This window comes from Mus caroli, unplaced genomic scaffold, assembly GCF_978045245.1.
Source record: "Mus caroli unplaced genomic scaffold, Mus_caroli_1 scaffold_9, whole genome shotgun sequence".
NCBI classification, from domain to species: domain Eukaryota; kingdom Metazoa; phylum Chordata; class Mammalia; order Rodentia; family Muridae; genus Mus; species Mus caroli.
In genome coordinates this window covers 23,796,464-23,821,672 of record NW_028227264.1, presented here as the reverse complement: position 1 = coordinate 23,821,672, position 25,209 = coordinate 23,796,464, and the positions used below count along the sequence as shown (strand labels likewise).

The 25,209-nt window shown below is 40.1% G+C and overlaps 1 protein-coding gene across 4 annotated transcripts in view; it reads left to right on the top strand.

Moving 5' to 3' along the window:
- The window catches only part of L3mbtl3 (L3MBTL histone methyl-lysine binding protein 3), a 98,142-nt gene that overhangs the window by 39,166 nt on the left and 33,767 nt on the right, over nucleotides 1-25,209 (top strand). For all 4 annotated transcript variants that reach the window (XM_029482883.2, XM_021173941.2, XM_021173942.3 and 1 more), the window contains 7 exons: nucleotides 633-737; nucleotides 4,801-4,936; nucleotides 6,502-6,593; nucleotides 8,934-9,085; nucleotides 18,314-18,390; nucleotides 21,199-21,284; nucleotides 22,812-22,922. In XM_029482883.2, coding sequence (XP_029338743.1) covers nucleotides 633-737; nucleotides 4,801-4,936; nucleotides 6,502-6,593; nucleotides 8,934-9,085; nucleotides 18,314-18,390; nucleotides 21,199-21,284; nucleotides 22,812-22,922 — 759 coding nt within the window. The remainder of the gene's footprint in view (nucleotides 1-632; nucleotides 738-4,800; nucleotides 4,937-6,501; nucleotides 6,594-8,933; nucleotides 9,086-18,313; nucleotides 18,391-21,198; nucleotides 21,285-22,811; nucleotides 22,923-25,209) is intronic.

Here is a 25,209-nt window from a genome sequence, read left to right as displayed (position 1 = left end):
GTGTGGTCCTGGCTGTCCTGGAACTCGCTCTGTAGACCAGGCTGGCCTCAAACTCAGAGATCCACCTGCCTCTAACTTATGTTTTTAAAAGCAATTTATTTTCAATAATAAGTTCGAGTCCCCAGGAGTGGTTGCCTGCAGAAGGCAGAAGAGAACTGGGTACTGGGAGCAGAAACTGGAGCCTCCTTGAGGGAAGGAAACACATGTTCTTGCATTCTGAGCTACCTCTCCATCGCACCTTTGCACATGCTTAAAAATTAGTAGAGTAATGCATCATCATATGATTCCAATTGTCAATATTAAAAGCCAATAACTTGTGGCCCTTGTCACTTTGTTTCCCTAAGCACCAGATCTGTCTCTGCCGACAGGCCAGCACTGCTAGTTCTTGTGTTTCCTTCCTGTAATGCTATATGCACCTTTCTGCCCTGTCTCTCACCCCGTGGCAATGGCTGACCTCTACTTTGTTAGACTATCATTTTAATTTTACAGCTGGAGATTATTTCATCTCAGGTCATTGATCCTTCCATCTTTTTATTTTCAATATGCTAAGCCATAGTATTTTAAACTTACATTTATTCTATAAAAAATTAACTCTAACTCGCTCTCAAAGCTGCTGCTGCTTTGCATTTCAGCACCAATCCTTCCCATACAACAAAAATGGATTCAAAGTGGGCATGAAGCTAGAAGGTGTGGACCCTGACCACCAGGCAATGTACTGCGTCCTTACTGTGGCTGAGGTGAGCTCCGCCTTGTATTTGTTTGGAAAAAGAGACAATGACCATGGGGCCTTAATGATGAGGAAAAATGTCCTTGGCTGAATGTTTACAGCATGTGAGGCATGATGCTTAGCATTTTTTATGTATATTATCTCTCCAGGTGGTGCACCTGGGGTTAGACGTGATTGATGCCTTTGAGATAGTATAGACTTTGCCATGCTGTATGTTCCTTGACAAAAGGAACTGATATATTTGAAATTTATCTGTGAAAGAAAGGACTTTGGGGTGGAAATTAACTCCTCTATTTACTTCTTTATGGTTCTGAAGAGGGAACCCAGAGCTAAACACAGTGCTAAGCAACCAATGTATATATGTTGCGTACATATACATACACACACTTATATATAGCTATAAATACTTAATTGGTATTTTGGAATGTCTCTGTGTGTGAAGATTTCAAGAAGGAAGCCAACACAACACACACACACACACACACACACACACACACACAGTGTTTGCATTATATTACTTGAGAAGACTTTTAAATTTTCTTTTTCCTCCTGTGGTAGTACTCCTTCCTTTGAATTAAGGTTATGGATCTTTTAAAACCTTCTCCTCAAAGGAGTCAGGTCACGGTGTGTGCCCAGTGCTGACTGGCTGTCTTGCATTTAGAATCTTAGGAGAAATAGCTGCAGTGTTAGGTGCTTTTGGAGGTGAGGCCCTGGTGCTGTGGGCCTGGGTGTTTAAGGGAAGGATCTGCAGGCAGGATTGAGTTTGAAGATTCAGTAAATAATAAATGCTTTTAAGAGATTTGTGTGTGAAAGAAAGAGTGTGGGGGCTGGGATTTAACTCCTGTATTTACTTCTTTGTGGTACTGAAGAGGGAACCCCGAGCTTCACAGAATGCTAAGCAAGCAGTCTATTACCAAGCTACAAGCCCAGCCCCAACTTCTGTTTTTTTAGAGGTTTATTTTGCTTGGTGTAGATTTTTAATTGTAAACTCTGTCTGCTCTTTGTTAAACTTTCAGAGTTTTAGAGTAGTGATCTCTGTCCCATCTGCCTCTTGCCAAAATCTAGAGAGCACCCTTACAGTTATTGCTTGCTTCTAGATACCTTCCCTGCACATCCAATTAGATATAGATATTTTTCTTCTGGACATGTAAATGTTACATTATGCATAATTTGCCTCTTGCTTCTGTGACATATATACACATTTACCATTGGGTCTTGTTGGAAGGGTTTTGTGGTGAGAGAGTATTTAGTCATCGGGGCTGAGGATACCACAAAAATCACACCAGCAGCAGACCTCATGCAAGAGATGGGGCCTTGGAGAGAGAATGGGGAAAAAAAGAGCAGCTGACCAGACCATGGTGGCACAAACTTCATATGGTGGCAACAGTGGAGACGTTGCATTGGCTGTTAGTGACATGTTGATAGCAACTGAATTGCATCTATTTCTATGATGCAGGAGGATGAATTTGAATCCTGACTCTGCATATCATCAACTATGTTGTTGAATGATCAGCCTTTCTTGCCCTGTCTCGTCTCTGCTTGTAGATCTGTAAGAACCAACCTGGAGTGGCAGAATGAATGTTGTGGACACTGCTTATGACATTGTGTGACAGGGAAGTCAGTGCTGCCTGTTCCTTCTTCTCCCTGAGGCCGTTTTAGCGTTAACTAGATGTCCTTGAGTTTGTCCGCTCTTAAATCTCACCAAGATTGTGTGAGAATTTGTTTACCTCAAGACTGAATAACAGTTGTGTCTTTATTTTAATCTGCTCCCCTGCCTTAAGAGGCCAAAAGAACTGATGGCTTCCGGATACCTGAGGGTTTGGGGTTTTACTCCGAGGAGCAACCCCTCCCTTCAAGCGGAAGGAGGGGTAAAGCTGGAGTCCTGAGCACAGCAGGCTTACCTGTGGGAAGAGCCGGGTGTGTTGACTAATTAGCAAAGGAATGGAGATTAGTAGCTCTGGGGGGTGGCAAGGCAGAAAGGATTGGCAGGAATGATGAGAAGGGAAGCTAGGTTCCTTAGGAACATTCTTTTGGAGATGGCCAGCATTCCACCAGAGTTGAATTTCTTTCTTTCTTTCTTTTTTTTCAGAAGTAGTCTTAATGTATAGAATATGGCCACCTTGCACATCCTCCTGCCTCAGTTTCCTGAGTGCTGGGATCACCAGCAGGGAGTTGATTCTTGCAAGTATTCTTATTCAAGATTCTTATATCGCTCAGATTAGTTTATGGGAAACCATTGCACCTTGAGGGAATGCAGGCTTAGATTCTTCTAGTAAGAGTACTTTGGTGAGCGCACACACACTTGTTTTTGTTTGATGACTCCTTGATTATTATATTATTGTTTTGTAAAAAAAAAAAAAAGCTGAGCTCTCATTCATCAGTAACTCTGCAGTACACACATAAATGAAGCTCCCATAACACTAGTCTGTTTGCTTCTGCATAGCATTCTGGGAAGTTAGAGGCTAATGAGTGAAATCACCAACTGAAAGGAAGAAGGTGTGGAAAATGGTACTAAATAGACAGCATACAGGGGGGCTCATTCACAGAAGGAAGTCCGAAGGGTCCTTGCTAGGTCCTGCCTTGTTACCACTGGCTTCACACTTTTGGGTTAGGAAAGTTTCAAGAAGCAAGTGAATTCATAGGTACATAATTTGTGAATGTTGGAAATCAACTTTATTAATTTATTTGTCCCAGAAGCGTTTACTAGGTTAGGTTTGGGTCCACGCTTGGAAGCTTGGGAAAGGGGGATTAGCAAATTGGAAAGGCCAAGTCTTACTTCCTAGGGTTAGTCCTTTACCAGGTGGGACTCAGGGTCTTGGTGAGAGGGGACATGATAAAAGTGTCTGAGGGTAACCAGGGTAAGAGATAGTGCAGTCCGTGGCTCAAGCCTTGGAGGGGTCTTTAGGCAGGGAAGCTGAGAATATAAGAGGTCGTTTACCAAAGCACATCACTGCAGAGGACAAGAGAGTTGGGGAGGAGAGGCTCCATACTGACCACAAGGGACTAGAGGCTCTAAATGAGCTTAGCTTGTATGGGGGGAGTGGGGACAGCTGCCTGCTAGGCAGGGTAGACCAGAGACCTCTGACCCCTCTGGGCAAGAGGTGGTGGAAGTGGGATTAGCCCTCTGTCCTCCTGAGACAATGCATTCCCCAGTGTCACTAGGACTCCAGATTCTGGGATAAGTGGCCTTAACTGTACATTTGTATATGCTACATATTGATGAGTTTTAATTTAAATGTAACATGAGTGACATTATTCCCCTTTTTTTTTTTTTTTGGCTCCTTTTTTTTTTTTGGCTCCCACTTCCCAGAAGAAGTAATTGTTAATATTGTGTTATATTCTTTAAGACTCTAATTATGAATGTATTACATATATATAATGTGTACATATACATGTATATATCCATTGTATATCCATGTAAATATGTGTATAAATGTCCATACATTTTTTTAGAAAGAGATACACACATATATAAGGACACACATAGTCTTCCCACAGAACGCCTCACCTTGTGTAATTTGGTCTGCCACTTGAATTTTAATAGGATGCCTTTAATAGAGTCCTTTCCATGACAGTAACTATCATGACTCATTATTGGGAGATCACAGTGCTAGCTCTGTCTGCACTAAGCCTCCAGCTTCTTGTGGGTCCTCACCTTTGTGTGACAAGCACCTTACAGCCAAGGCCATCATCTCCTTAACCTCTCTAAGTACATGTCACATGTGATACCTATGCTAATTTATTGTGGGGTGTGTGTATGCACATATATATGTATGTATGTATATCTGTGTGTCTATGTACATGTCTAACTCAGTGTGTGTATATGTATGTGTATCTATGGGTTTCTGTGTGTCTGTGCATGTTTGTGTGTGTATCTGTATATGTGATTTGTATAAGTCTTTCTGTATGTGTGTATCAGTGTGTCTGTGTGTGTCTGTGTGTCTGTATGTATATGTTGGTATGTGTATGTCTATATGTGTATCTCTGTGTATATCTGTATGTGTGTATGTCTATATATATGTGAATGTATCTGCTTGTTATTTTAACTTACTCTACCTGATTACCTATTTCAGGTTTGTGGATATAGGATAAAACTTCACTTTGACGGTTATTCTGATTGCTATGACTTCTGGGTAAATGCAGATGCTCTGGACATTCACCCAGTAGGCTGGTGTGAGAAGACTGGCCATAAGCTCCGCCCTCCAAAAGGTGCTGCTACTTTGTCTCTCCGGCTTTAAATTCAGTACAATCTTTCTTTCTTAGATGCCAACTCGGAAGCTTTAGGAGTTACTCCTTATGATGATCAATTCAAGCTAATTGTTCATGATGTAAAATATGCTTCTTAAAGTCAAAGAGATAAAGGAAAATCTAACTTAAGATACTGAATTATTTTCATGTACTTATTGCATATGAAATAACACCTGAATAATAATGATTCTTTACTATAAGCAACTTTTACAAACAGATCTCTGTATATATGTGTGAATACATATACATAGGTGTATATATATATATATATATATATATATATATATATATAGTCTTGAAAAAACCATTTCAGACATTAGTTTTACTGCTATTTTACTATATAAAAAAGTATTGATAATCCAGATATGGTGGCACACACCTATAATCCTAGTGCTAGCAAGGTGAGAGGATTGTCGGTTAGAAGTTAGTTTGGGCTTTACTGTAATTTCAAGGCCAAGATAGATTAAAGTAGGTAGACATTATTTCACTGGGAGAGGGACAGGTAGAAAGAGAAAGAGAAAGAGAGAGAAAGAATACTCAGAAACCCATACCTAGAAAAAACATTTTACTAAAAATTACCATGCATAGTTAGTTTTTGGACTAATAATTATTTTTTGGATATAGGGATCAAGATGAAAGGGCTCGTTTGTGTGAACCACATGCTTCATGCTGATTTTATGCCCCCAGCCATGTGGAGTTTTATGCTCTTTATTTTTATTTTTGAGACATGTAGCCTTTTCTCCAAATGAGCTTTTTGCCAGTTTTCCTGTCTCCTGAGTGCTTAGAGGCACAGGCACCATACCCAAAAGAGTTCTTTATATTATAATCTGCCAGAGTTTTTTTTTAAAACCTGTTTTATAATTATTTTTAAAACTTCCAGCAAAGCAGATATTATAATTTTCAGTCCATCCCTATGGATTTAATCACATTTCCTTTTTTTTTTAAAAAAAAAAAAAAAAAAAAAAAAACTTCCTGCAGTGTTGGGGATAGAACTCAGAGCCCTGCAGCCAGTCACGGGCTCTCTCCAGCCCCAAAGATGTTATTTTATAGAAGTTCACCTTTATAACCTTTATTCTAACTAAAGGTTAAAGATAATGTGGGATTTTGAGAAATATAAAAGTCCTTTTAAAAATTCACTTCTTGTGAGGAAATGGGAAAGTTAGACAAGGCCTCGCCTCGTACTGTAATTAGACTCGTGATGGGGCTGAGGGGTTATTACTCTGCTTTACCAGTCCTACTTCCGAGGAACTGGAACTGTTACTACGTTGATAGAAGGAGCTTGACCCCACAAAGCATGTCAGGTTCAAATACATTTCCTTCCTTGTTCCTTTTCTATACATTCATCATTGTATCCATTTAGAGTTGAAAAACATAAAGATAAACGCCACCTGTATCTAAAAATAATAAAGTTATAAATTACGGGTTACATTTTATTTATTGGAAAAAAAAAAGCCATTTGATTGCAGTAGGACTGGTGGTTCTTTGTAATTTTCCTAAGTCTGTCCACATGTGCTTTTTTACTCTAGGGTATAAAGAAGAAGAATTTAATTGGCAATCCTACCTTAAGACTTGCAAAGCCCAGGCTGCTCCCAAGTCATTATTTGAAAATCAGAACATAGTAAGTGCATTGAACGTACTTTTCTTTCACAATAAGTGATTTTTTTGAAGTGTCTCATAGGATAAATCACAAGCAATAACAAGGAACTATAATAAATTTTATTGCCTTGGTAAGTAGAGTTCCCATGTCTTAATTAAACTTTAAAATTAGCTTAAATTCTTCATGAATAAATGCCAATTTATAGCCATATTATGGTTGTCTTACTCAATGGTAGAAGACAACATAATATGAAATCCAGGTGTGACTTACAATTAAGATGGATAAAAGTAAAATCGGCTGAAACATTATACTGTTACCTTCATTTAATTAGGAGTGCTGCTCAGCCAGAATTCACATGGTGTGATGGATGTAGCCCTGTTTGAGTTGCTGGCGGGAGGTCACTAGGGACTCTGCTATGCCTTTATTGAAGCTTATACCTTTGGTGGTCATAGTTTTTGTAGGAAAAGCAAAGGCAGATGTCGGTGCATTTTCTGTTTCTTGTCTGTCTTTGTGCTTTCACTCTGTGTTCCTCCCATGGCATATCCAAGGTGTCCTGATGCATTGCACCCTTCCCTCTCCACGATATGATCTAAGTGGAGCAAATAAAATATGTCATTCTTATGGCTCACAAGGACTAGATGCAAGGGCACATACAACCTTTCACTGCAGATAAATGAACCTCTTGATTCTGAACCCTGGAATCAAGGTTTTCCCCATGCCCTCAGCGGACAGTAGAACAGACTGTCTCTGCAGCCTGGGTCTCTAGTAAGAGTCTGAGCTTCCTCTTGCTCTGGATTCATCCTTTAGGTAGTAGGGAGTAAAGAGGACAGAGGGGCAGCAGCGTCACTCCCAGGGTTCCCTCCAGACGGAACAAGTATCAGCATCAGGGAAAACTTTCCCTCTGGGCAGTGATGTCAGGCAGCTGTTTTGAGGGTACAAATCTATTGGAAGAAATATGCTCTGATTAAATTGAACATAAAGCATGTCGAATTAAAGATTAAAAGGAGAAAGAGAGAGAATATGGTCAGCCTATTTTATTATCTCTTAATTGGGCAGACAGCTTAATCAGTGGAATGGAAGTGTTCCCTCCACCCCCATAAGTGTTCTCCAACAAGACGCATCCCTGGAGGAAGGTCAGTGGGGTGGATGTGCAGCAGCCTGTGTCTCTGCCCCATGTCTGCTCCTCTAGTAATGACTTGCACCACGTCGTGATTGACTGCCCTGAACCATCACTAGATTCTAGACATGGTTAGCACACAACCTAATCTTAGGCTGTGTTTTGGCATTGGAGAGTTAATTCTATGTCTACATTCTCCACCTCAGAATAGTCAGGTATTTATGGTCATAAATAAATATTAAAATTATGTGATAAATATTATAAATATATAATTTCAGGGTTCAAATGTATGTTAAGTGCTCTGTATATTATTTGCATGTGCCTATTTAATTCACTTAGGTCTTAACAGCATTTTCAGATATATTGCGCTACATTTTTGCAACTCTCCTTGTATAGTTTTACTTTGTAGCATTTACTTGCTTAAAGCATTACAGTGTTACCCATATGCTTCGGTTTGAAATGAAGGATTTTCACTGGAGGGTAGAAATGACTTACATTGTTTTGTGGCTGACATAAGGAATATCCAGTATCGTATTCTGAGATTACGGTATTTTTCCACAAAAAAATTGTGAGGGTTACTTACACATTGCTTTCCCTCAAGCACTAGCTCAGTGAACTTTTATGGCTGATACTATGTGGATTTCCTTAAAATACTTAATATTCCTAATGACAGTGTATGTTAACAGGGAGCTCCCCTGCAGCTGCTGTGAACAGAACTGTCTGTAGTAGCAAGCCAAACTTGTAATAGCTTGAAGCTTTTCATATAGGAAGGTGACCTACTTTCTGTAGAGTACTTGAGAGATAGATGTTCGCAGAGCTAGAAGTGAATTAGTAATGATTCCACATTTTTAAGAAAATTAAGTGCATCTTTTCTATGAAATAATTTTCATTGTCCGATCTGTAATCAAGGAAAAGAAGGCCAAATAAGCCATGTGGTGACTCAGATTTGCCTGCCTAGTATCGGCTCCTAACTAAGGTATTAAAGCACATGCTGAAATTAATTATTTTAAACTCTGCAAGGTTGGGGGTGTTTAGTTCTGAGGCTCAGTTAATTGAATGTAACCGTAGAGCTTTGTTTGTCTTTGTTGCCAGTAGAAAGCAACCCCACTGTGAGGCGGCCCTAGCGTTTCTAAATGAGGTGAATGAAGCTGTGAATGCCTGTCCTTGAAGCAGGGTACAGAGTGTGTGGGTCTTTGCTGCTGAAGTGCGTGCTCATCTCTAATTAAATCTGCATGTTTCCATAGACAGTGATCCCGTCAGGCTTTCGAGTTGGGATGAAGCTCGAGGCTGCAGACAAAAAGAGCCCTTCTGTCATCTGTGTTGCTACGGTAACAGATATGGTGGACAATCGTTTCCTGGTACATTTTGACAACTGGGATGAGAGCTATGACTATTGGTGAGACAGTTTCCATTGCAACGCTTTTGAAATTTTAATGCTTATCTAGGGAAAAAAATCAGTACACAGTTCAAAATAAGGGGCAATATGAAGTTCATAAGAAGCCCAAAAGTTCTAGCTATGTGTAGACTGACATCAGCCTCGCTCTTGGGAGGTGGTGCAGGAGGATCGGGGTTCAAGGCCATCCTCTGCTACCTAGGGAGTTTTGAGACCAACCAGAATTGTGAGACTGTCTTGAAAAGAATAAAAGAGCTCACGTGGCGAGTCATGACTACCCTTAACTTTGTCTCTGGGGAGTCAAGTGCCCCCTTCTGTTGTCTGAGCACGGCACACAGACATATACGCAGGCAAATTACCCAGATACAGAAGAATAAAATAAAATACTATAAAAGAAAAGAAAGAAAATAAAAAGCAAAATTAAATCAAAGTTCTGCTCCACTCTTTTGTATTTCAGGTTTGTAAGCTTGTTCTACATTGTATTTTTAAGCATGTCCCATTCAGGGAGTGGTGGCCCACACCTTTAATCCCAGCACTTGGGAGGCAGAGGCAGGTGGATTTCTGAGTTCAAGTTCGAGGCCAGCCTGGTCTACAAAGTGAGCTCCAGGACAGCCAGGGCTACAGAGAAACCCTGTCTCGGAAAAAAAAAAAAAAAAAGCATGCCCCATATTGTATCTCTAGTACAATATATTTCTAATGAAATCCTTTGGAATGATTCAGGATGTGTATTTGACCTAACAAACATAAAATTTGTATCCCTGAATTCCCAACACATGCCTCCATGTCTGTGCATGCACAGGCTCGTTTTCTTCCTCATCTCGAGAGTCTTGTATAACTTTTTGGGAATTTTAACTATCTTTCCATATATTTATACTCAGCTAATTGAACCATTCAGATAGCTGAATACAAATGATATCATTTAAGGAATATTTTTTTTTATTATATTATCTTACCATTTTCATAGTATGATGCTCTTAAAGTACAAAGTCTCTTTGTATAGCCCTAACTTTCCTGAAACTTGAGATGCAGAACAGGGCTGGCCTTGAACTCACAGAGATCAACCTGCCTCTGTTGTCCAGTACATCGCAGTGTTTTAAAGCCATAATTACTTCTTCAGTATGACATTGACTCTGTACATGGATTTCTGGAAGAAAGGAATGACCATGGGAAGCTTTGGCACAAGTGCCCTGGTGAATAAACAGAACCCTGCTTCCTTCTGAGAAATGCAAAGGGAAGTCTGCTCCCTCATAACTGATTCTGCATATTTAAAAGCATACACTAATGCCTTTATCTTCAGACTGGGATGTCTTTGAGGGTTACTTATGTTTCTATTGACATGAAATGATATTTTGTTAATTGTCAGCAAAAGAAAATGTGTTCCCTTCCTTAGTGTGCAACTAAAGCACGTTTAAAATTGCTTAAGGGTGGTGGACTGTCTGTTTCTCTAGTCTTTGAATTTGGGATTTTTTTCTTCCTGCATAAATTACTTTGGTGTGTAATTGAGGTTACATATTTCCTTTCCTTTTTTAGTTTAAAGTAGTTTTGAAATGAGAGCTCCCAGCCCCGTAGTATAGAGATGCTGTATTCCATTTTCTACAGAAGGAATGAAAAGCATGTGTCTGTCTACATCAAGATAGTGTGTGTTTAGTTGTAGTGAAGAGTTTCTGCCTTCTAAACAGGAACGTGAGGAAATTGTGTGCAGGACTGAAGAAAGGAAAAGAGTGGATGCTAAAAATAAAATACACCTCTGGGTTTCCTGATGGTTGTTACCCTCGAGGGCAATCTTAAATTTCACAGAATATTCAAACTAGACATTACTTTAGAGATGCAGGAAGGAAGCTGGGCAGTGGTGGCACACGCCTTTGATCCCAGCACTTGGGAGGCAGAGGCAGGCGGATTTCTGAGTTCGAGGCCAGCCTGCTCTACAAAGTGAGTTCTAGGACAACCAGGGCTACACAGAGTAACCCTGTCTTGAAAAAACCAAAAAATAAAAAATAAAAAATAAAGATGCAGGAAGGAAAGTGAGGATTGTTATTAGGGATCCTACCAGAGATGAGTCAACCTTTAGCAAATTGAAAGTCTTCACTCCAGTTGGCTTGGACTGCACTCAGGTATTCAGGACCCAAAGATAGCACCAAGTATTTCGGGTAGGGGTTTTTAAAGGTAGAAACCACATCCTGTATGTCTTGCTCTGCAGCTGCAGGGAGAGGTTTTGTGCAAGAAAATCTTTTAACAGATGCTACGATAAGCAATTAGATGGAGGAGGGGTTTTGTACAAACAGTCAGTTTAGCAGAAGCTAAGGTAATGTAGCTTAAGTGTTGTGACCTTGGGTTCCTAGTATAGGGTTTGGTTGTTGTCTATGGGATTCTCTATCCAAGGGATCAAATTCTAGTTTAAACTTGAAATGGCCACAACAAGAGTACAAGATAGAGGAACCTCTGCATTGTCTTGGTCTGTTATAAGCACCTTGGGAATACTGTACCGTACCCCCTATTGCATACGCAGCCTCTTGCCCTCTTCCCTTCCTCTTGCCTGATATTGGGCTCCAGAGACAGAACATATGATGAGAATTGTCTCCTCTTCTTCCCCCCAGGCACTGGGAAATATTTTTCCTTGGAAAGAAATGCTATTATAGTGTGATCATGTCTTTGGGGATCCAGCTCCAGGACAGCATGACCATGGGACTCAATATGTTTAGCTCAAAGTCCTGAGTGCGTGGAACTGCAGCCTCAGCCCCTTGAGTTTCAGTTTGTTGTGATGGATCTCTTGGTGAATTAGGGCAAAGGTCAGCAAAGAGTAGATCTGTCCAAAGGGAAGGATCAAATTGGTGACGTGGAAGAAACCACCTTTCCCCAGCTGTTTCTGAGGAACTACAAACTGTGCCTCAAGGTCCAGCTCTTTAATATTTACAAATTTACAATAATAATAACTTTAGTTTTCCCATAATATACTATTAACTGATTTGTAACATGGGTCTTAGAGTGCCATCAGAGGCGATGAACTTTTATTACTAAGTTTAGTTGGAAGTGCACTGAGTGGTGTTTTTGCAGAAGGGCATGCAGTGAATGGAACTTAAGTCTTGAACTTTGGCACTGGGGACCTGTGTTCTAAGGTAGGAGAGAAACGTGCCCTCAGTCATTGGTGGTTAGGGTTTAATCGTGTACCCACCTCCCACCCCACCTCACCCCCACCCCCACCCCCACCCCCACCCCGCACCATCTGTTGCTGTCTTCTGTGGCGTGTGGAATAAAGGATTGATTCAACCTCACTGGAGGGTTCATGGAGAAAGGCAGAAGACACGGGATTACACCTGAGGGGATGTCGAGTCACTGTCAGGCATGCTCTGTGGAAACTGGCAGCTTGTAGCTTACTTAACTCTTGAGGCCTAGTTGCCCCTTCTGTAGGGGTCAGATAATACCTGCTTCATCGCTTGCCGCAGGATTCAAATAAAAGTTTCAGGGGGCAGAAATCAGTTCGCAAGTACTTGAAGCATGGAAGGGGCAAGTGCGGACGTCATCTTCTAAGGTTATATTCCTGCACTTAGAGTATTTTGAGTGTGGTTTCTGGGCTAGTAGAAGGTCTCAAAGCACTGTGAAGGAAGGGACACTCTGACACGAGATGACTGGTCACATTAATCACGTCTTCTCTCTCAGCACAGAGATAAAGAAGAAATATCCTTGCTTGGCTCTTATGCATACACATGTAAGTTGATGTAGTTTTTGGGAAAAGGAGGATGGAGGATCAAAAAGTGAAAGTCACTCTCTACACAGCAAGTTCAAGGCTAGTCTGAGCTAAATGAATACCCACCTCCAACAAAAGCACATTTCCTTCTTTTCAACCCTAGGGGCTGGCGTACTCACTTAGCCTGTTGGAATTTGTATAACATGATCTTGCTCACTTTATAGTTAAATCATAAATATGAGGGGTTTTTGTGTTTGTGAATTTGTTTTCTGAGCTTTTCAGAACCACCCACTATTGATCCACAGGGATCATAACAGTCTGCTATTAGTAGTTCGCCCCGTGATTTGCACAAAGCCCTAAGTGATGGAGACAGGGAGAAGAAGTGAAAAGTGATTGGTGCCGGTCGGCTCCTTATTATTCTTGTAGTCACATGTCTGCCTTTGAGCACTGGATGGGACTATGATGACCTGCTCGGCGGCAAAGGAAATGAGTTTGGAGCCTTCCAACTTTTGAGTGGGGCACTGTTTGCTACTGACACAGTATAAGGAAAATGGGTCAGAGTGGGCTATGCTTATTTTCTTCATTGAGTTGGTGGCTTTAGCTTTCATGGGGACTTAATAAATATTTTTGCTTCGAAATAATCAGCATGACTCTGGCAGGTTACCAGTTATGTTTGATTGACAAGAGAAAGGATTGAACCACTGTACATTTATTATTTTTTATGAAGCTGTTTATAAGTACTACTTCCTTTTGTTCCCCCTACAAAGTACTTTTGTTGGAAAGAGAAAAAGTAAATGACTAAAACATTATAGTCATCTAAGAGTATAGAATGACACAAATATTTTAGAAAGAATAATTATTTCATATATTGAAATATTATGTACCACTGCATAAAAATTATACTATTTTACTTTGTATATTAGTTATATAATTTTGCACTGTACATTAGTTATAAGGCTTAATATAAATTTAAAAGGAAGTTGTTTCAGGTTCATTTTAATATCAGATTGGTTTAGAGAGGAGAAGGGTTGAGTCAGAACAGATGCAAGTTCCAGTGGTGTGGCGTGTGGTCTCTAGGCTTCTCTCTTAGGTGAATCTCTGAGTAGAATCAACTTTTTTCATCTGATGCAACAATGCATGATTTGCAAGAACCATGCTTCTGAGGTTTCTAAAACATGGAGTTCAGAGGAGGGGATGTAGCATAGTCATAACTAACGAGAAGAACAAAGTTCTCTTGTCTCACAAGGGAGGCAGAAGAGTCAGTCCATACAGAAATAGAAGTGTTTCATGAGGACAGATAAACTTGATATTAGCCTAGCTTTTTATGCGATGTCTGTGTACCATGTGCATGCAAGGCTTGCTCATGCCAGAAGGGGGCGTCAGATCTCACTGGAACTGGAGTTCTAGGTGGTTGTGAGCTACCTTATGGGTTCCTAGGAGCTGAACCCAGGTCTTTCCTCTGGAAGAGTAGCAAAGCTCTTACCTGCTGCAGAGCTACCTCTCCAGCCTGAAGTTAAAGTATTTTCTTTTGAAGTAAGCTCTGCGGAAAACCAGCTTGAAGTAGTGCTTTCTCTGACTCAGTATGTGCTACTGTTGACAATGTGCCCTTGAGAAACTATGCTAACCTCATTCACTTAGAACATTTCTTAGAAAGCTCTTTGGGTTTGACTACTTACCAGCATTTCTTCCTGATTGGTAATGCCAAGTTTTGTTACTCCCTGGCTATGAACTTCTAGTTTTCTGTCTCTCTCCCCTTTCTCTTTCTCTCTCTGTTTCTCTGTCTGTCTGTCTGTCTGTCTCTCTCTCTCCATTTATTATCTTTGTGAGCACAGGTGTGGAAAGTGTCTAACTTATGTCTTAAGATCCATGCTGTGGTTCGCCTATAGGCCTCTTGTCATTCTGTGATATTTACTGGAACTCTTCCCTGGCAAATGTGATCTCTACTTATCTATTGTATGTTTACCTGACTCCATGCCAGTCTGGGTTGAATCCACTTCTGCCTACTGTATCTGTGCTGACAAATGACTATAGCTAGAAATGTGTATCACATGCTGATTGCTATGACTTTGCATTTGTGGCTAGTAATGTGAAGGTCAGCTGGACCCTTAGTCCTTGCCTCTCTTTGACTGCTCTTCCAGGCTACTACATTTCCTCCTCCTCCTCCTCCTCCTCCTCCTCCTCCTCCTCCTCCTCCTCCTCCTCTTCTTCTTCTTCTTCTTCTTCTTCTTCTTCTTCTTCTTCTTCTTCTTCTTCTTCTTCTTCTTCTTCTTTAACTGAGAATAAACAAGGAGAAATATATGTCTCCCACTTGGCTTACCTTCTGGCTTTCCACCTGGGTGACTAGCCCAGGCCATCCCTGGGAGCCCTACCCTGACTCTAATTTTTGTTCTGCCCCCTGTACCTGCACATCATGGTCTCTGATGAATTGTTTTTTACCAGTGCACACATGAGGGAAGAGAGTTGATTTAAAACCTGATGTATCCCTAGCAGAAAGGAAGTATCCTTAACATATAGGCTGTATCCTTAGCATACAGGATGCCCCCATCACAGGATTTGCTCAGCAACTCCTTCTTTTCTGGCTATTGTGTACTTGTTAAAAAAAAATTGTTTTCAAATAATTTTAAACTTAAAGTAGCTTAAAAAATAGAAAAATCCTATATACTCAACTTCTCATCTTTCAATTTTTCAATAATCAATAAAGCAAACCTTCAGGGTTTTTTTTCTCTCTTTTGCCTCATTTTGCTGCCTCCATTTATACCTGAACTTTTTGTTTGTTTGTTTGTTTGTTTTTTGTTTTTCGAGACAGGGTTTCTCTGTGTAGCCCTGGCTGTCCTGGAACTCACTTTGTAGACCAGGCTGGCCTCGAACTCAGAAATCCGCCTGCCTCTGCCTCCCAAGTGTTGAGATTAAAGGCGTGCGCCACCACCGCCCAGCTTACCTGAACTTCTTAAGTCAATATGCTTTCTCTGACACCGTCTACACCATTCTTAACTTCATTTTGTTCCAGCTTTTGTGTCCTGTTTGTCACTGATAATTAGAGACGTTTCTGTTGACAGGTCTCATGATTAGTCCTCACTTCTCCTTAGATCTGTAGCACCATTGATTCCAGTTGATTTCTTCTGTTACGTCACTTACAAGTCACCTGACATGGACTTTGTCCCTTTCTTCAGGTGATTAAGTGTCAGCCCAAATGCTGATAACACCAGAATGGATACTTTGAGCTCTGATCTTCTTTCTATGTGATCTCTCTCCAGGCTTTTGTGTCCATGGTTTATTTGACATTCTTTCTTGTTTGCCTAACACATGTTTGCTAACATGCTCAGAGCAGGCGTTCTCACTTGCCACTTGAAATGTCAGAGGCACTGATAACAGTTTCTCCTAGCCCAGGAAAAGGCAGTGCATTCTTGCTGCCTCTACCCATAACCTTGTAGTGTCCTGACTTCCTCAGTTCACTCACATCCTATGCTAAATGTACCGACCAACACTCTCAGTCCTCTGTTTACAATGTTCACCCAAAACTGATTGCTCTCTGTTTTCACTGCCTCCACTGTGACCCAAGCCTCTGGGATCATTTGTGGTACTAGTACCGTCTAACTGGCCTCCAGCATGGATTCCTGTTTGCATAATACTTAAAATAATTAAAACATAAATCGGAGCTGAATGGTGGTGGCACATGCCTTTAATCTCAGCATTCAGGAGGCAGAGGCAGGTAGATCTCTTGAGTTTGAGGCCACCCTAGTCTACAGAGTGAATTCAAGGACAGCCAGGGCTACACAGAGAAACCTGGCTTTAAAAACCAAGACCAAACAAACAAACAAAAAGATATAAATCAGGCTAAGCTCCTTCTTTGTAGAACACTCTCCACAATGTTTTATTTACATTGTTCTTTACTAAAATCCTATACTTTGTTACATCCTGTCCTTCCATTCCAATACTATTTTGTATTGTCTGCTTCCTCTAGTCCATTCTTTCCTATCCCTGACACAGCACTACTAGGGTCTCCCTTCAGAACCCATGGACAGAAGTTTCCTTTCTGTGTCTGAGTGGCTCACTTCCATCTCATCACACATAAGGCCTTGTAAGAGGCAGCCTTGGCTAGGCTGTATAAAGGGACACCTTTCCAATCTCAACCCATTCTTTTACTTCATCTGCATTTCCTTCATGCCAACCACAGCTCATAAATTTAATTAGGCTTGTGATGGCTGCATAAATACTAAACATGCACATGCTTAACTTAATTCATTGCCCTATAACAACTCCCTAAATATTTACATTGTACTAGCTAGGTAAGTACTCTAGGGGTGACTTAAGTACCCCGGAGAATGCAATACAGCAGACTCAAATGCCATACCATTTATATAAGGTGCTTAAGCATCTCTAGATTTGTTATCTTAAGGGTTCCTGGGCTCCAATCTTCTGCAAATACAGAAGACAGTTACCTTTTATTCCTACAGTTCCTACAGTTCCGTTCTACAATGTCGTAAGGGCCATTAGAAGCAAGAAACTTACACTTTACTGTGGCCATTTATTCAGGGTCTGTCCAGTGCTGCTGGCTGGACACATTACTTTTTAGCATATTATCTTCACTTGATACATAAAAGAATGACTGCATAGATAAATGGGTGAAACGAGTTCCATGCTGAGATGAGGGATTCACAGAACAAATGTGCTTAGGTGCACGGAATCAAAAGCACCAGCCTTGTGTGCTGATTATAGTAAATCTGTGCTTAATTACAGTAAAGATGGTGGGTAGGGCAGAGCAACAGAGGAGGAAGTGGCTTGTGTGAGTCTCTGGTATCTGTAATTCTAAAGGGGAACAGAAATGGCATGCTGTTACTATACATATTTGTCTATTTGCACTGGGCCTTTGCTAGTCTATAGGACTATAGTATCTAGAAGTTCTGTCTCCTTGCTCCATTATAGGTTAAATCCACTATACTTAGTGTGTGTGTCTCTGTGTGTGTTTATTCTACTGTTTTAAGGAAGTGTCAGAAGCAGTACGTTCCCACTTTAAATTTGAAAGTTTCATGCTAGTTATGCCTCTTTGTTCCATTCCTTCCCCCATCCCTACAAACACACACAGTAATGAGCACTCTCCTTGAACATTCCCATCCCATGACCCCGCACTAGTTCTCTGACTTCCATACATACTCTAGCATGCTGAGTTTTGACAGTGGTCTTGCACACGTGCCTTAGAGATGCTAAAAGTAATTTTAGCTTTCCTTTCATATGATTTCCTCCTGTGATTCTTGGAAATGATGCTCTCTTTGTACTTTTTCTGCCTTTGAAGTTTTGGGCTTTTAGCAACATATATATATGCATATATATATATATTTGGTGTGTGTATGAAAATAAAACTGTAGTGTCAGAACCATGTAATATTTATCTAGCAAAAATAAGCTCTAAACTTTTAGCTTTTTTTTTTTTCAAATTAGATAGATTGTAATAGAACTTAGATGTGTTTATAATCGCTAACTAGTTTTCCTCTTAAAAACTTCTGGCAGCATTTGCCTCTCTCACTCCAGCTCTTTAATTTATATACCCTGCAGGTGTGAATCAAACAGTCCGCACATTCATCCAGTCGGCTGGTGTAAAGAACATAGAAGAACCCTGATTACTCCACCAGGTTTGGACATATGACTTCTCTATTATAATTTCTCTATTATAATTTCTCTATTATAACTTCTCTATTATAATTTCTCTAATGCTTTTCCGATACTTGAAGAGCTGGCCATGGTTTTGTTTTGTTTCTTTAAGAGGATAGATTACTTTAAATTTCGTGTGCCCTAGAGTCCCTGTCACAATTGCTCAGCTCCGTTGCAGTACAGAATGGCCATAGGGAGAGAGTAAACACATCAATGTGATAGTTACAGTTACATCTTACAAAGCCCAGCAGTGGCTGCAGGTGCTAACTCGCTGACCCTGATAGCGCTTCAACTGTAAGCAGTAATATTGGCATCATTTGTATCACAACCGTAGTTATCATGTTCTTTGACGAAGTGTGCAAAAAGAACTTGAAATTCATTTTTGGACTTAATTGTTTTAGCGCACAGTTGATAACTTGGGCAGGTAAGAAAAGTAGATGTGGTGTTGAAGGTGGGACTTGGGCTGCCCTGCTGGGGCCAGCAGTGTGTATTGCTATTACATACAACTTTTTTTATTTTGGGTTTTTAAAGTTATAACTTTATGTACGTTTGATTTTAAGTTCAGAGTGAAATAGACAGCCACAGTTTTCAATCTTCGTAGTTTAAAAGTTTATGAGCTTTTTCTGTATCTAGTGTCTCTTTTTAGAACGTTCTGAGAAGTTAAAATGTACAAGGTAGGTTCATTAGATGTGCTTTAAAGTGTGTGTGTGCGTGTGTGTGTGTGTGTGTGTGTGTGTGTGTGTGTGTGTGTGTGTGTGTGAGTTCACATATTTTGTTTTTACTTACTTGGAAACAGCATCTGGTGTAGAGAAATTTTAAGAGTATTTACAAATTAATATATCTTTCAACTGGATCCAAAGATTCATGCTTGACAGCTGTCCCTGAGGTGTCTGTCATGCAAAAGAATCCTGCAGGGTTACTCAGCTACAGACCCTCTGGTCCCCAGTGAGTCTCCTTGACAATCACAACCTTAGTATCTGTGAGACTTATAGACTAATTATTTTGTACAGAGTGATATTATTTGAGTGTGGTTGTCATTTCCTGATGACTAGACGCAAATTGTACATTTCCTTTTTTTCTTAGTTTTGTTTTTGAGACAGTCTTACCAGGTAGCCATGATAAGCCTGGAACTTGCTTTGTAGACCATGCTGGTCTCAAAGTCACAGAGATCCACCTGCCTCTGGTTCTTGAGTTGTAAGACTAAATGAAATCAACCCCATGTCTGTCTCCAAGTTGAACCTTTTTTTCCTGAGGTCTGGCACAGTGTTTTTCTTGTAAATCTCTCAAGGGCGTGACATTTCGGTTTGTCTTTTTTCCATCAGTTGGTCAAGGACATATTTGCCAGTCTTCTCTACCAATACTTATTTCTAGAAATATTTGAGATTTCATAATTACCTCCTGTTTCATCTGTCTTTCAGTTATACCATCTGCTAATATTTCTATTTGGAACTGATTACTATTCTAAGTTGACAAATGTTAATGGATAATGGTAATTTTTCTCATTCTATTTTTGTATGTTTAATTGATATTCTTTTGCAAAGATTAGCTTTTTCAATTCTCAGTTATTCATCTAGTTAATTTATTTATATCTTTGTAGAACTGTAGATTACTAACTTTATTATTATTGTTATTATTATTATTATTATTATTATTTTATGTACCTGAGTACACTGTCAGTGTCCTCAGACACACCAAGGCACTAGATCCCATTACAGATGGTTGTGAGCCACCATGTGGTTGTTAGGAATTGAAATCATGACCTCTTGAAAAGCAGCCAGTGCTCTTAACCACTGAGCCCTCTCTCCAGCCTATACTAATTTTGTTGGAGAGTTATTATTGACCTTTACTTGGTGTTTTAAAGGTGTACCAAGCAACAGCCCTCTTATGGTGGTTGTTCAATTTCCCTTTCCACGCTTGTCTCGGGATTTGAAATCTGCTCTATGGAGCAGCTACAAGTACTGAACATTCACTGATCACCACACAGCCCTGTAGCCATTTTGTCAAGATTTTTTTTTAAAGTGGTGAGCACTATCTAGTAATCAAGGTCTGGTTGCTATTTGTTTACTCCTAGCAGGATGAATCAGGCATCTCACTGGCTGAAGGGAATGTGCATCTGTAAGCATATGCAGAACTTTTTATTCTTTTCTATTTCATTGCTAGTGTATGTTAAAATTAAAACAAAACAAAACAAAACAAAAACTTCCATTGATATCACTGGCCCTGATTCAAATCTCAAACTATTGGCTTTGTTTTAGTTTTCTTCTGTCTGTGTCTATACCTGTTTCTCAGGTGGGTAGAAACCTGACTTCCATTACAGCTAATGGACTCACAGATTTTGTAAGTCTCTTTCATGTGGCAAGTTTTGCACCAAGTAGGCTACAATCATGGCTGCCTAAGGATTTGGGAGTCTTGAGAGAACCAAGGCAGCAGGGTGGAGTCACAGGGGGTTACCTTTACACATTGCTTTCAAAATACTCTGTGACTCGAGCATGTATCTTTATTCGGCCTAACAAAAGAAGGAATTATCTGTAATATTTCATCAATAATGCTTGTAAATCCTACTTATATAATCACATCTAAACAGTGATAGAGTCAGAATAACTGATCAGAAAGGAACTAACTAATCATTACAAGCAGTAGCTTTGGAGGAGCGAGCAGCTTCGAGTTTCTCTGTGGACCTGAGCGTCCTTTCCTGGGCTAGTCTGTTGCTGTGTCATGTCTTTTTGTAGGACTATTTATTAGTTCGTTTTCATCACACCGTCATAGCATCCATGTTCTTTATTTCACAGGCTATTCGCATGTGAAACACTTTTCCTGGGATAAATATTTAGAAGAAACCAATTCTTTACCTGCTCCTGCAAGAGCTTTCAAAGTGGTGAGAGAATTTGCTGTGCACTGTTTGGTTAACATGTACTCATGATGGCAATGTTTATCTGTGAACCTTTAAGAAACAGATCAGCTGACTTAGCCATGAGAAGAAAGTGAAGAGCGGAGGAAGAGGCTTCCAAAGCCTTTTGATTCTGAGAATTAACATTGTTACTGTGTTTATGTATGTGGATACAAATGTGTCCTGTTGGGGAGGAGGCAGGCATAGGAACAGGGCACAGGAGAACCTTGACTGCTTTTCCTCAGATGCTGTAACTTGCCCGTTAGGCTAGGGTGGCTGGTGTGAGCCACAGGGATCTGCTTGCCTCCACATCTCCAGCTGGGATTACAAGGGTGTGCACCGTGTTTACTTTATAAATGTGGGTTCTAGGGAGTTAACCTGCAAGCTGAGCACTTTACCAGTGGATCTATCTTCCCAGCCCCTCAAATATATTGTTTTATACTTCATATTTTCTCATGAATTTAATGGGAAAAATAAATATACTAAATAACTTTGTAATACTCAGGCATTAGATACATGTTTGTATTCCTCGTATTTGAGAGGTAATTGGGGAGCAGCACAATTCAAAGCCAGCTCAGGCTATGTACAGATATTCTGTTTCAAAAGCAAAATAATATAGTTTTTTAAACTTTGTCTTCTGTAGACAGTTGTCTCCTTTAGATGATACTTTCATACAGAAATTATTAATTAATGATAGACTTAACCAGTAAGAACTGTTCACAATATAGGTAGAAGGAATATCATGAATTTTTTTAAGAGGAAAAATCATAATAATGGAGAGAAAGCTTGAGCGAGAGTTTCTATGATACCACGTGACAGACAGATGGCGAAGCTTTAAGCAAGGTAGGGCTGGCGGGCTGCGGTCTTTTCTGCCTGTTCTCTACCCTTCCAGTGTTCGGGCTTTTAACCAGATACATGGGCAGCCCACAGCCTGTGTGTCTGCTGTTACGTGAGAGGGTGAGAGGTAGGACGTAGATTTTTTCCAGATGGTTGGCAAGAGTCGTAGCAGTGAGTGTTCTGCTCTTCACGTTACTTTATATAACACACCAGTGCCATGTGGAAAATTTGCCTTTTCTTCCTTGGCCTATGACTTTCTCAGAAACTTAGAGGTTTCCTCTGAGTGTTAAGCCCACCATGTTCAGATGGATTGCCAACTTGTTTTAAATTATCTTTTTCCCTTCCCCTATTACCACTTCTAGATGCTTCATAATCAGTCACTTTGTTTTTCCATCTTTTCTAAAAACAAATTTTACGCCTATTGCTTTTACCATGGCACCTTGACCAGTAAGGAAAATGTCTGGTCTATTTTTGTGGTTGATCACATGGCTACAGTATCCCTGCCTCTCTCTTTCTGTCTGCTCTTCAGCTAGGCAGAAGGCTGTCCTTCTGCATGTGTGTTTTGACCAGAAAGTGTCACTCACTGCTAAGCTGAGAACGGGTAACCTAAACAGTTCAGCTGTTAACTGTTGTTACTAACCTGCCCCTCCTCACTGTAGCATCTTTCTTGTATGGCAGAAACCTCCACATGGATTCCAGAAGAAAATGAAGCTGGAAGCTGTGGACAAAAGAAACCCGCTGTTCATCAGAGTAGCAACTGTAGCCGACACGGATGACCACCGGATAAAGGTAAGCCTTGTCTGCTCTGGATTGCTCGCCTTTGTTAATCTACGCCTTAACTGGAACCTTTCCTAGACAGTGAACTTCATCACTACAATTACATTAGTAAAACCAAAGGACTATGCAAAGTGGCTCTGCTTCTTTGTGGGTTTGCACCCATCCAACTTTTTTCTATAATTGCCCCCAATATATTTTCCTTTTAACTATGAAGGTAGTTTAACATTTTAAATGTGTACTGGAGAAAGTAGATACAACATATTAGGGTAACATTCTCTTCAAGAAGGAAAAGAAGCCAGGTGGTGATGACGGCACACGCCTTTAATCCCAGCATTTAGAAGGCAGAGCCAGGTGGATCTCTGAGTTCTAGGGCATCCATGGCTACTGTAGAAAGCTTGTCCTGAAAAAACAACAAGAAAAGAAATGCATCATGTCCTAATAGTAAAATTTTAAGAGACTAAGAATTTTTGTTGACTCAATTAGTCAGAGTTTATAAAGTATAAGTAAAGATAAATAGCTTTCTAAGTAAAATCAAGATTTTACTAGAATTGGATTAATTCAGTTACTTCTCTTAAGTTAAGTTAGTGTCTAAAAGATTTGGCTGCCCCTCCCCCCACATGTAGTATATTGATGTGTTGTTCAGAAGCAACTCCCAAAGGCCTCATAGGTTTCTTGCTTTGTCAATCATTTCTCTCCCTAGCCATAACAGTTCCCATCCTACATTCTTGCTAGGATCAGTTGACTTCTCTGTTAGGAATAATGATATCTCTATGAGCGACCAGTCATTATCAGCACATGACATTTTATGAGATTCTTGTTCATGCTGCTGGACCTTGGCAGTCGCTGGAGTGGGCTATGCCTGTCATCAGGTGATGACATACTGATGAGACTGCGACTCAGGCAGATTTGATGAAGCACTTTAGTCATTACTAGCAAGGAAAGAACTCAGTGCCACACTGCAGGAATCATGACTGGGTGCTCATTTTTCAAAGCAGTAGTAAATCAAATCATTCACTATAACTTATCAAATATATAATTTATTTTTATATGCATTGGTGTCTTGTCTTCAAACGTCTGTGTGAGGGTCGCAGATTCTGGAAATGGAGTTACAGACAGTTGGGAGCTGCCATGTAGGTGCTGGGAATTGAACCCCAGGTCCCCTGGAAGAGCAGCCCGTTCTTAACCACTGAGCCATCTCTCCAACTCTCATTATTTCTAATGATAATTTATAAGTTAATAAAACATAAAATACCCTGAAAAAATATATATAGTACAGTTTTATAAACTGTTATTGATATATAATAAACTTTTATGTTTTACTCAATATGTTTAAGAACTAGCCAATCATAAATTTTTCAAACTCATATAAAAACTGTAAAGTCTGTGTTGCCCATTTTCTAGTACACTTTTTTGTTTTTGTTGGTTTTGGATTTTTTGAGACAGGGTTTTTCTGTGTGGCCCCAGCTGTCCTGGACTAGGCTGGCCTTAAACTGTGATTCACCTGACTCTGCCTCCCAAATGCTGGCACTAAAAGTGTGCACCCCCGCTGCCCAACATTCTAGCACACCTTCTTATTCATTATAGTCGGTTGTGACATGGAAATCATGAAAAAAAATCAGAGCTTTAGAGCTAGAGTTTGGAGAAACATCTAATAGTGAACAAGTTTCCATAAATCTGCAGATAAATCTGTCAAGTATATGATTTTCACAGCAGCCTCTTCAGTGTGTGTGATGGCAGCTTTTTAGTTTGAGAAATGAACTTAGCATCCTATAATGGTGGATAGGAAGACGAAGCACCCAGAGGTCACTTTGGCATCAAAATGTTAGAATGTTGTGTGTCCTTCTGAGTGTTAGTCCTGGTAGCTTAGTGAAGCAACCAGAAGGAATGTGCAAAGAGAACAGCTCAAGCAAAGGAAAGCCCAGCTGTGCTGCCTGTGACATTAGAGAGAGCAACCTCGCTGGTCCACAGGAAAATTCATTACTGTGTCTCCATTACATTAACGGAGAATATTTCAATAGGGAACTTAGCATTGGGAAGCAAAATATTCAGGTTGAAATTAATATGTAAAATATTTGTTTTTTGTTTTTTCCAAAAATACAAATCCATGATGGATTCTGTAAAGAGATATACTAAAAATAATGACAGTCCTGAGACTATAGAGTGTTAGGCTTTATATTAATTCGAAATAATATCTTTTTGTGTGTGTGTGAGAACTTTGATCCAGAGGAATGAAATACTGTGAGATGCAGATTCAGTAATTAGTGGGAAGCCTCAGACTGTCCCCCATCCCTTAATTAGT